We start from the raw sequence: 13,175 nt of genomic DNA on the forward strand, positions 1-13,175 counted from the left end.
TTAACCGTGATCACAGAAAACATGAATTTTTGGAGAAATAAATGGGCAGTAAGTGAGTGGAAAATATGAACTGCAATTGATAAAAATTCACAAAAGTGAGTGGAAAATATACTAATAGTTTGCAAAGTGCAGTTTGCGCCGGCGCAAAATCCACAAATAGCAATTTGAGACGATGCAAAGTGCAACAAAGTGAGCAAAGTGCATCTTGCGCCGACGGAGATTATACTTTGCATCGGCGCAAGTGCACTTTGCGATCCCAATTGATTAATAACAAATATTTTCAGCTATAACCAATCAATATCAAACTTGTGTTTGTTAGAAATCTAGCTTGATGGAATCGTCGGGGGCTACAGTTCGGCGTAGATGCTACAATCGTCGGGGGATAACAGACGTCGGGAGGGGAAACAGAAGAAGCAGACGTTCGACGTGCTTTGCTTGGACGACTCGTTGCTGGGGGAGAAGAAGAGAGAAAGTAGAAAGTAGCCGAAGAGAAAGAAGAAGATATTTATTAGAAGGGTAATTTGGTCTTTTGCCAGGTCAATTTTGCAAAAAATTAATTTAAAAAAATAAATTTTAAAAATAAATCTGTTATCAGGATTATTTAATGAAAAAACAAATACAGTCATAAATATGTTATAGGTGCCCGGACATCAATCTGCGTCCGGCGCAGATCTAATCGCCAGTTTAGGTTTCCAGCTCCTTAGTTGAATTTGTGATCATTTTTGACCTAGATTCTTTGAATTTATTTGGACTTAGAGAGAGGATAGTGAATCTCAGCGTTTTCCCTTTCGTGCCACCATCTGCGATCTTTGGTAACACATTCTATTCTCACTCCTCCAGCATGATTGCTAATTTTTTGTTAAATATCTTTGATTGCCTCTGCTAGTTTAAATCTTTATCTCGTTGATTCCCACTAAAGGGATAAGCCCCGATTTGGCCGATCGATGTTGATTTGGGTTTCATTGATTGGTGTGTCATTTGTTTCTTCATAATTTCTCAGACGAAAATCTTTCGGCGGGACAATGAGTTTTCTGCTGCGGTCATATCAACCGGCCGCAGTAGCATCATCTGGAATTGCATCGGAGTATCGTCCTACTGATGCAGTACTCAGTAGGTTGAACACTCTGGATGGTCTTACTGGTCAAGATTCAGTTTTGCTGAATTCAAATGAGGAAGATCAGGTTGCGGTTGAAAATGAGGTAGAGGGTGAGGATCAGGACGATGGTATGGGGATACATAGTTCTACTAATGATGTCTCTCCCGCTGTTCAAAATCACATTGAGGTCACTGAAGATGAAGGATTTATAACTATTCCAAAGAGTGAGTTTTTTCTACTGCTTTGTTCTCAGTTCTCACTCTGTTTAAGTGCAATTAGTGACGGTGGACTCATGCATAGGAGCATTTGATTTATGATCAGATGGTATTAACAGTTGAGTGGCAATCTAAGAAGTAGTAATTTTATATTCATGTATGAACATCCAAACATAGCATTTGATCAATAGATTCTGTTTTCCAAGCTTTCCTCTTAACCATGATTGTTGTTTGTAGATTCCAAACCCAATATTCTTAATGAAAAACTAAGTTAATAGATCCATCAGTTCGTTAATAAAATTTGATCTTACAGAAATGTATTCATTACTTACTTTAGAGCTTATTCATATTGGACCGTTTTGTTATAGATCCCTTTCCATGTTGATCATGAAGAAAAAATACATTTGTTATTTTGCTAAAATTCACTATGATCTAGAAAATAAAATGGATTAGTATAAAAAACTAATCTGATCATGATCGAGACAATGAAATATATACCAAATGAAGCAAAAATTTATACTATAATTTGGATCTTGATTAAGTAACTTGTATGTATACCAATTGAAACAATAAAAATCACACAATAATTTGGATCATGATCCAAAAATTATTTTGGATCTTAGAAAAACACCAATGTCCAAATAGGCGGCTCATTAGTATCCAGATTCTTTTGTTCCTTGCAGTCACTTGCCTTGAAATTGTCTGCATACACTCTGTAATTTTATGCTATTTTCTTACCCTCCATTTATTTGTAGCGGGTATGCCTAAACTGATGAAAGTTCCTTACTTCTCGATGTTCCTCTTAGAAAAAGTGATATTATTTTTCATTGATCCACGATAAACGTGAAATCACATTTACTGTGGAAAAAGTAAACCATTACAAAACAGGTTAGGACATTAATCAAAGAAGATGATTAGAAAAGGAAAACATCAAAATTAAGAGTCCCTAAAAAGACTCAAAGCTCTAAATCAAAGGAGCTTGGGACAACTTGAAGATCAGCTCTCTCGGAGGATGCTTCAGCATGATCAGCCTTGGCTCTCTTTTGACCGTCGTAGTTCACGTTGTTGTAGAGTTTGTTCATCTCTTTATCTAGCTTAGATAAAGTGATTCTAGCACTTGGATTGCTCACATAGAATTATCACCATATGATTTGTTTAGGTTACTCAGTTGAAGCAAAAGCTATGGATTGGATCAACTTATTTTATTTTCTAAATTTCCCGCTTTCATATGATTTATTTTCTAGAGGAACTACCTGATGATTGGATGGAGGCACTGGATATACATTCTTTTCACTCGCTAGATCGTGGTTTTGTTTTTCCTGGTAGGCTTTCTTCATTTTCTTTTGGGTGAACCATCCAGAATCATCGGATTTGAAATTTATGGAACTATATTTCCCCAGGTGAACAAGTCCACATTTTGGCATGCTTGTCGTCTTGTAAGCAGGATACAGAAATTATTACACCATTCAAGGTTGCTGCTATTATGAGCAAAAATAGAATTGGGCCAGGAACCAAGAAACAAAATGGTGATACAGGCTCTGAAAGTGACCTTGTTCCTGATACTGGAGAAAAACTTGATCATATTGGTGACAATGCGACAAAAGAGAAGATTGATAAGCAAAATAATGTCTCCGATGGTGAAATGCTCCTTAGAATGGAAGTCCAGAGAAGGAAGACAGAGACTTTGTTGCAAAAGATTGAAAACTCCCATTTCCTAGTTCGTATAGCAGAATTTGATGAACCACTTTGGGAAAAACGAAAAATTCCAAGAACTCCTATGGATGGTGCAGAAACTAGAACGACTACTAAAAATACAACCTCTATAAGTACACTTATTGAAAGACGGAACTTTGATCCAAGTGTTTCTGGTGGATTGGCTAGAAGTCTGAAGTGTTGCTCATTATCTAACGGAGATATAGTGGTATGCTTTCTGTGATCTTAAATGCCTTGAAAATTATCTTGTCTGTTTCCTTCATATGATTTCTTTGCCTTACATGCAGTAGGAATTTATTTTTTGTGACTCGGGTTTATTCCCGGGGTGGCTAGCATGACCCATCTCGGTCATGACCACCTTTAAATCAGAGTATTCTTAGGGAGAATTGAACCTGACACCTTTGATCTCTTAAGTATGATTTATTTCTCTCCATATCATTTCTTAAACTTTTGTAATTAGTTGTATTTTCATGCTTTAAATCTTTGACTACAGATCTCCTATTTCTCCTTGGAGGGCCGCCTATCAAAGAAATTGGAGAAAGTAAATAAGTAATTGATTCTAATATATTTTTCAAGTGGTAGAGTTCTGTGAAATGTGATTCCCCTATTGATTAGTTACTACAATTAGTACAATACACACGTGCTATTAAAACCTTTTATGTAACTGCTTATGGTCGGGCACTTGTAGGCTAAAATTTTCTTGTATATATTTGGAACTTGTAACTGGACCTCATTCTGATTTTTTATATTCTAATTAATTGGTTCATCAAGGGTAAAAATGTATCTTAGTTGCATGCCACTTCATTTAAATTTAATCTAAATAATTAAGTGCTTATTTGAATTGAGTTGATTTAATAATTATTATTTAATATCACTTAATTATTTAGATTCAGATCAAATTAAGCTTAATTTTTTGACATAATTCGGTAAAATATGAATGACATAACTCGGTAATATAATAAGAGCACACAAAAGACAACTTAAACCCCTCCGTACAAATCAAGACTAATATGCCTTGATTTGTCAAATAGATACCAAACCCTATCAAGAAGAAGAAGAGAGCACTTTAATTCATAAAAAAGTAGAAGTTACAATGTCTTTGGGTCGGTGATATACCCGACTCTGATATGTTTGGACTAAAAGTTTACTGAGGTTCCTATATTATTACAAATCATTCAATAAGTATTTAAAAATAAAGTACTGTCTAATTTAAACCTGCAATAACCAAATAGCTGCAATAATACCCATAATTGGTCAAATTAAACATATAGAAGTATTAAATCATACTTATCTTACTACTTCCTCTTCAAGATCAAAATCTTTCAAATAAAGTTTGGACCTGAGATAGTTAAACTGAGGAAAGTCCAAAGGCTTAGTAAATATACCATCAATCTGTCTTTTGGTTGCCAAGTATTTTAAACAAATAAAATCCACAAGAAATTGATTCCTTATTACATGACAATCAATGTCAAGATGCTTTGTCTTTTAATTATAGACAAAATTGTCAGTAATGTAGATAGCACCTTGATTTTCACTGTAAAGAGTGATAGGTAATGGAAGGATTATATGGAAAACCTTTAGTATGTATGGCATCCATTTGATTTCACAAACTGTTGCAGCCAAACTCCTATATTCTCATTCTGCATAAGAACGTGACACAATAGTTTGTTTCTTGGTTTTCCAAGAAACAATAGAAGAACCAAGTTAAGGCAATATCCAGAAAGTGATTTTCAGGTTCTGGAATGAAGCCCAACACAATTAGAATATGCTTCAAGTGTAATGTCATTGTCCAATGGATAGAAAATTCCCAGAGACACGGTTCCTCTTAAGTATTTTACTAAGTGAAGAGCTGCATCCCAATGGCAATCTATAGGATTATTTACAAACTGAGACAAATGTGATACAAGGGGAAAGAATATTAGGGCTATTACACTATGGTGGAAGTGACAGTTATTGATAGAATAGTATAAATATAATATTGGTTGTTAAGAATAGATATGAAATGATTTAGTTAAAACTTAAAAATTATTGTTAGAAATTCTCTCTCTTCCTTATTGTATTCTCCCTATCAGTTAGGGTTCTTTCTCCCTTCATCAATTCTTCACTCCTCATCTCAATATAATTCTTCTATCATTTTATATTCAAGATTTATACTTTTTTCCACTATAAGGTATAACAAAATGTTGTACGACAAATGTTATGTGTGGTCTAGTATAATTCAGATAAAGAAGTCTCCGAACGAGTCTTCTATATTTCGTAGAATCCACAATTAAAGTTTGAAGATCATTTGTAAATTTCATACCTTTGATCATGGGTGTTTTGGGTGGTTTACAATCCATATGACCAGCATCACAAACAAGATCAAGGATGTATTTTCGCTGGTTAACATAAAAACCATTATTAATTTGTGCTATTTTAAGGCCAAGAAATAATTTTGCTTTCCCAGGTCTTTTATAGGGAATTTAGAGTCAATAGACTTTTTAATAAAATAATTTTCTTTTAGATTATTCCCAGTAATAAGCATGTCATCGGCATAAATAAGAATTGCAGTTACATTTAAATCAATATGTTTGATATACAAACTTAACAAAACCAGTTTCAACGAGACTTTATGAAATCTCAGAATGCCACAGTCGCGAGGCTTGTTTTAAAACATGTCTTCCTATTAAGTCTACAAACTGGATCCTTTATATCAGAATTATAGCCTTCAGGAAGTTTCATATAGTTGTCCATGTCCTCATCCAGATGAACATTAAAAAATGCATTATCAACATCAATTTGATGTAAATGCCACCTTCTAGATGCAGCTAAGACAATAAATAATCTTACAGTAACCTGACTTTGCAACATGGGCAAAATATTGGCAGTGAGTAAAGAAAATGGCCAGAATTTAATAAGAAGTCCAGATTGAATCATTAGTGCTCTGGTCACATATGTTAATGCTTATATTTTCTCTCCACAACTCCATTTTGTTGTGGAGTATATATGTACAAGTTTTTTGGTGAATAATGCCAAGTGAGTTAAAAATCAGCACATTATGAGTTCACACACTCAGTGCCATTATCACTTCTCATTATCTTACACTGGAGTCAAATTGATTTTTAACCATAATAACAAAAAAAATTACTTTCTCAAAGACAAAATTTGTCTTTGAGAAGAAAAATCCATGTACATTTAGTATAATCATCAACTAAAGTCAACATGTAAAAAGTATGAATTAAAGAATGTTCTTTGTAGGGGTCCCCAAAGGTCTATATGAATCAAACAATTTTTAGAAATAGAAAAACTACTAGGAAGGTAATCTTGACATTTTAGATAATCAGTAAGTCTCACAATGCTTCATTTTACTGTCCATGTCAGGATAAATGCTATTCATGACTTTATTTGATGGATGCCCAAGTCTTTGGTGCATTCTAATACCGTCAGTAGCACAAAAAGAACTTTCACATGAAGTCATTGCAATATCTAAGGGAATATAAAGTAATTGATTCATCGATCCATACTAAAATGATCTCATTCTTTGTCATTGTTGGGAAGAATACAGGTGCTTTTACAGATCAATATTGGTGTTGATTTTGTTGAAGATCCTTTTCTGGAAATTTACCAGTTTGAGAAATTGCAAGACAGAAATTTATTAAGCAAGGATCATTCAAGTTTCTCATCTGTAAATGAAGACCCTTGTGGAGATCTATTAAAATGGTTACTTCCTGTGGATAATTCTATTCCTCCTCCTGCTCATCCTTTGGCACCATCTACCGCCCCAACTTCCAATCAATCCATGCGCAGCACCTCTACTAGATCCAATTTTTCTTCCACATCGAGCTCTCAGCTGTTTTCTTTTGGTCATTTTAGAAGTTATTCAATGTCTACTACATCCCCAACTGAGTTACAACCTCCTGCAGCAACCCATAGTATTAGACCAGATATTGAACTAGACGATTGGGACCTTTTCCCTACTGATAAGTTTCTGAAGAGTTCAGAACATGGCATTGATAATATTCTATCTTTCCGGGGTGTGACATTAGAACCAGATAGATTTTCTGTTCAATGCGGATTAGAAGGAATTTTCACTCCTGGAAGAAGGTGGAGGAGGAAAATTGAAGTTATTCAACCCATAGAGATTCATTCTTTTGCTGCTGATTGCAATGCCGATGACCTTCTTTGTGTACAGATAAAGGTGGGATTACCGTTGTTCTTTTGTAAATGGTATTCTCCTAGAGTTAGCAATTTATAAAGTATTTTTATTTATTTTTGCTTGGCAGAATGTAGCTCCTGAGAATGTGCCTGATATTGTGATATATGTTGATTCCATATCAATTGTTTATGAAGAGGCATCGAAAGGCGGGCCTCCGCCTTCATTACCAATTGCATGTATTGAAGCAGGGGATATGCATAGTCTGCCAAATCTCACCCTCAGGTTTTTAATCTCTGGACACGTTTTGCTTAATAACATGAGATTTCTTGACTTTGATGGTGTTTGATAATAATAACAACTTATCACTTAATCATTATATCACTTAATCTAAATGATTAAGTGCTTATTTGAATTACTTTCATTTAATAGTTGTTACTTAAAATCACTTTTTGATCTAGGTTATTTGAATAACCATGTGGTTATTCTAATTAATCTTGTTTGATGTATGTTATTAAAAAACTGTTTTTTTTTGGGTAAAATGACATTAGTTTTTTTTTTAAATAAGGAGAACTAGCATGACACCCCACAACCATGGTCCCCGTTTTCATTCAAAGCGCTTTCAGATGGAATAAAAAGACATTAGTGGTATAAATATATAATAATTTTTATTTAAATAGAGATACTTTGATATTAGTTGATGATTTGAATAATGTTATTGATGAGTAGATTGTTGATTGATGGATAGTGAGTTATTTAAAATTAGACTCAAATAACCCATATCGGACAAGGCCTTAAGATTCATCTCAAATTCAGCTAAAAGAGATTTAAGCTAAAAATTATGTCTTAATTCGGTAACTTATAAAAGACTTAACTCGGTAATATATTAAAAGCATCCAAGAGACAACTTTAACCCTGAAAATTAATAAACTAACTTATAAGGGTAAATGTTAAGTTTTTTTCCACATTAATTTCACATTTTATTAAATCAACTAACATATCAACTACATAAATTTTTATATTTATTATTTATTTTTTTTAACATTTATTTTTCTAATACTTGTTCATTCGACACTTAAAATTCAGTATTTGACATCTATCACTTTCTTTCCAGTTTATCTAACGCATCCTGTATATTATATTTTTCACTTGGCAGTTGGCATGCACATCAAAATGATGTAATGAGAATAATGAAGTATTTCCCATCATCTTGTGATGTTGAGATATCAATCACCATGCTCTGTTTTTAGTTTTATCAAACTTGGAACTTGATAGTGTAATTGTAGGATATCAATCGCCATGATCTTTTTATTTGGTCAAAGCACTATCAGCTGATTTCAGTATATTTAATTCTCTCTAATCTTGTCCTGTTTACGATTCATCATCCTTTTCTTACAGGAGAGGTGAAGAACACTCTTTTATTCTTAAACCAGTAACCTCAATGGGAATGACTGGCAAGGGTCACGGTCAAAAGATATCTCAGTTGTCACACTTGCATGAAGGTTCAATTTCCCGCATATCTACAAAAAGTTCTGAACTAAAAGAAAATTCTCCAGCGTTAGATCAGTTTGCTATTCTAGTCTCATGCCGGTGCAACTATACTGGTAAGAATGCTTCTATCTTTTTGCCAATTATTTCATTTCATTTCATTCAATAGGTTGTTTGAGCAACTACGACAAATAAAAGAAATATTTAATAAAAAAATTAAAAATCAAAGCACCAAGAGATAGACATAGCGAGGTACTCTTATACAAGACTCCTCTTGAGATGGTTATTGGGACAAACTGGGTTATATGTATCTCATACTAGGTGGGTAAATTATCTCGCTCTAAAATCTTCCAAAAACATGTGACTAAAAACGCATGGACATGTAAAAGATGTGCCAAGAGGCTTACACGTCGTTTATGTATAATTTTTTTATTAAAAGGGTGAACGAAAAATAGCATAAAGGGTTGTTTAAGCAAAACAAAAAAGAAACAAAGGACAAACAAAAGCGAAGGGAGACTGTCCCAAGAAAAGGCTATCTCGCCCTAAGGTCCACCAATAATTAAGTTAAAGCCCCTTTATTTAAAAAAGAAGTCAATTCAGGACATCACAATGGTCTTTAATAATTTGCTGAGGGCAAAATAGGAGAATGCAGATAACTGATCATGAAAAAATTAAGTTCTAGGCCTTTATTAAATCTCCATTGCAACCTACCTAGTTTAGCTGAAGTAAAAAAAAGAAAAAAAGAAAATGAGACCACTGGATTAAGCACATAACCCGCAAACACACTTAACCAATTAACCAGGCGAGCGGAGCTTGTCGCCTGACGGGTTCGAACCCAAGACCTCAGGGAGGCCGGGGAAAGCTCAAGTAGTAAGAGTGTTAAACTAAAGGTTGGAGGTCTGAAGTTTTTTTTGTTGAGAAAATGGAGGTCCGAGGTTTTACCCACCTTGAACGAAGTGGGGGGATCACGTGAAATTTTGTACTAGCCTTTTCATGTGAAACAAACCTTGGTCTCAAAAAAACTAAAGAATCGCCATTATAAATCTGATCCTTTTGTTTTATCATCAATGCAGAGTCAAGGTTATTCTTTAAGCAGTCAACGAGTTGGCGACCACGAATCTCCAGAGATCTTATGATATCGGTTGCGTCCGCGATGTCGAGTAAAAATCTTGTTTCTGATGGAATTGTTCCTCAGCTTCCTGTCCAGGTCTCATATGAGTAAATATTAATTCCTTAAGTTTCTTTTATAGGGTCTTGACTGAATTGTTTATATTGTCAGGTTTTAACTCTTCACGCTTCTAATCTGTCATCTGAAGACTTAACAATTACGGTTCATGCTCCAGCCTCATTTACATCGCCTCCTACAGTAGTATCCATAAATTCATGTCCATCTACACCCATGAGCCCATTTATTGGCCATTTTGATCCCTCAGGAAGATTGAGAAAGAATGGAGAAACTGATCCTCATTCAGTCGCCTTAAATGAAAATGGCATACCTAGCACAGACTCCAGCTGTACGCATTTGTGGTTACATAGTAGAGTCCCGTTGGGGTAAAAATGCAACTTTGTCCCCTTATCATGCCATTTTTTTTTCTGGTATTTGGATGTCCATGACAAACTTATTGTGATTTTACAGGTGCGTTCCTGCAAAATCTATGGCTACAATCAAGCTAGAGTTACTTCCTTTAACGGATGGGATCATCACACTGGATTCCTTGCAGATTCATGTTAAGGAAAGAGGTATCTATTATTGTTAGTATTTGTTTCTTCATTTATCTTGTCCCAGTTATTATTAGACTTAAGCTCCAACCATTTCAATGTTTATTTCTTTATTTTTTTGGTACTCTTTGAAACCCATTGAAGAAGAAAAAAAAGACCCTTTCCTGCCTTGAGCCTGTGATTTGAAAAAATTGACTCCATTTGGAAATGGAAAATCTTAGTGATATTTATCAAATTCAAATTAAAGCTTACACATGTCAATTTATTTTTCAATAATTGCTTCTCACACTCTAACCTTTTTTTTTTTTTTTTCATTTTAAACATGATCTAATATTTTTTACTTATATTTGTCAAAAAAGCACAATGACCTATCCAAAAAATAATTTGATCAGAATGGAGAAAAGAAAAAATTTCCAATAACTTTGGTGATTTTTTAATGAGATCGTAATTGTGACAAAATGCTAGTTTTCAAATGGGCTATATTCATTTGCACCATACTTTAGAATCAAACATACTTTATTTTACCCACCACAGGTAACATAGATGGTAAGAAACTGATACTAACCCTCAGTTGAGTTTATAGAAATTTTGAGAAAAATAGCAAAGACTTGAAGAATTTAGAAGGGAGAAAGCCAAAAAAACGCTACTCTTTATTATTCAAAACTTATCTTGCTTACAATGGTTCTATCTATCTATTTGCTAATATTATATTCTAAACATTCTTCTTGCATGTACTTGTCGCATTACTTTTAAACAATCAACCTTCCAATCTAAGTAAAGTTTAATAACCTTTCCTTAACCCCACCAAGGTAGCCCAGTGGTAAGAGTCGGCTTAAGAGACCAAAAAAGGGGTCACGGCTTCGATTCCATTTGAAAGTGCTTTGAGTTTAAGCGGGGGCCATGGCTAGTTCTCCTTTAGTTCCCCCCAAAAAAAACCTTTCCCTATTCCATGTGATAGACTTGGACTGAGGATTTCCGATTTCCCTCCCTGATCAAGTTCATTTCCCATTGAAAACACAGGTATTAAAGTGGGGTTCATGGCAGTGGGTTGTTGTGCTACCCTCTTTTAATGATTAGTCGAGGTGCCCAGACACCCATGCCATCCAAAAAATGAGAAAAATATCAACCTTTTTTCAAAATGGACTCAATGATGTGTAAAATAGTAGAATTTGTGGTAGGATATATTGATCTAAATTAGTAATTAACTTGACTCTACTAGAAGACAGCCCCAGACTTTGTATTGTTCTTACAGAAGGCAGTGGTTACTTATTTTACCAATTTGTTTCCCTTTAGTTATGATATACCGGATTCGGGACAGATAAATTAGAAGCACCTTAATTAATTTTTGCAGGATTGATCTATGTGCCAGAGCAGTCTCTAAAGATAAATGCAACTTTCAGCATCGCTACTGGGATCATGTAAGATTGCTGTTGCCAAGTTTCAAACAGATTTGCTCGGATTGCAGCAATCCTACTACAAACAGGTCTTGTGGTTGCCAGTTGTGTTGTATAGACAAGGTTACAATGCCATTTCCAATCCTCCTTTACTTTGAACAGAGTCTTCCTAGTATATTATTACTGCAGAATCTATGCAATTGAACCCTTTTTGTAAATCTGGGTTGTAAAAGTTTGTGAAAGTTGCTTAGTTTATTCATTTAGGCTTCTTTTAGCAACCATGCCAAAGGTGTCTTAACGTCGGCGGAGTCCCTGACGACAATATTATAGAATTATTGCAAATTTTGTTGCTTTTCGGGTTTCTGTTTGTACTATGATGAAAATTACACGTCATAGAGGGTCTTGTCAGGTATTGTAAGTTAGCTTGATTCAGAATCTTTGTTGATCAACAATTTCATGTTTGAGTGAGCAGGTTCACATAAAACCAATAATTTGTATTTGGGTGTGAGTTTTATGTAATGTTTTTATTTCAAAAAACTAGTTTTTGGAGGGTTATTGTATTCCCAAAGGAACAAAAAGATATAAAAATGGAAGTCAAACTCAATAGAATAAATCTATTGGTGGATTTTGTTTTGTAGATCCATAAACATTCCAAATAGTTATAATATTTTGTGTACTTCTAACAGTGTCTATGAAACTTGACTTATAGGATCAAAGAGTTATAGTTTGGTAAAAACACCTTAAAATTTTGAAAGTGGTCTAATTGAATAAATGATGTTTGGTTATTTTATCTTAAGCTTTGGTGGTTTTCTAGTGGTGGGTAAGATTATGAATATATGTTTTGGTGACACTTTGTTAACAATCATTATATTTTTATTTATTTTGAGTTGTTGGAAACTAGTATGACTTTTCATAGCTACCTTATTAGGTTAACAATTATTACAAAGTGTGAATATGAATAAAAGAATGATTAATAGTGTAATAGATTATTACTATTGTGCTTTTTTAAGATAAAATTTTTATTCAATGCAATTTTTTTTATATTAAGTTTGAGCCACTAAATATTTTCTTAAATTATATTTAAACTCTCTAACTCTACCTTCTGGCTCTTGAAATACTCTAATAAATTAAATATTTTTTTAAAAGGAATAAATACCCTTTTCTCTCTACTTTTAAATAAAAACAATCTCTGAGGATCCTCTAAGGTTTCTTTATCTTTCTATCTACAAATAAAAATATAAAATTAGAGATTTAATTATAATTGGATTGGGATAACATTTTCTAAATTAAATCTAGTTAGTTTATATTTTAAAATATTTATTCTCCTATAAAGACTAGATGTATCAATGTTATAAAAATAATATTATCAGTGACCCTAATCCTATTTCTCAGTTGAAACAGACTGTTTTTTCTATTTC

General features: G+C 33.7%; 1 protein-coding gene across 1 annotated transcript; it reads left to right on the forward strand.

Annotated features, from left to right (window-relative positions):
• Window positions 1-648: 648 nt before the first annotated feature.
• LOC124911273 lies at window positions 649-12,394 on the forward strand. Its single transcript, XM_047451732.1, has 11 exons — window positions 649-812; window positions 1,001-1,320; window positions 2,556-2,633; window positions 2,712-3,232; window positions 6,569-7,201; window positions 7,287-7,441; window positions 8,555-8,760; window positions 9,718-9,851; window positions 9,924-10,195; window positions 10,281-10,384; window positions 11,715-12,394. The coding sequence occupies exons 2-11, from the start codon at window positions 1,023-1,025 to the stop codon at window positions 11,783-11,785; spliced, it is 2,472 nt and encodes an 823-aa protein (XP_047307688.1). The 5' UTR covers window positions 649-812; window positions 1,001-1,022; the 3' UTR covers window positions 11,786-12,394.
• The last annotated feature ends 781 nt before the right edge of the window (window positions 12,395-13,175 follow it).

This window comes from Impatiens glandulifera, chromosome 8 (genome assembly GCF_907164915.1).
Source record: "Impatiens glandulifera chromosome 8, dImpGla2.1, whole genome shotgun sequence".
NCBI classification, from domain to species: Eukaryota; Viridiplantae; Streptophyta; class Magnoliopsida; order Ericales; family Balsaminaceae; genus Impatiens; species Impatiens glandulifera.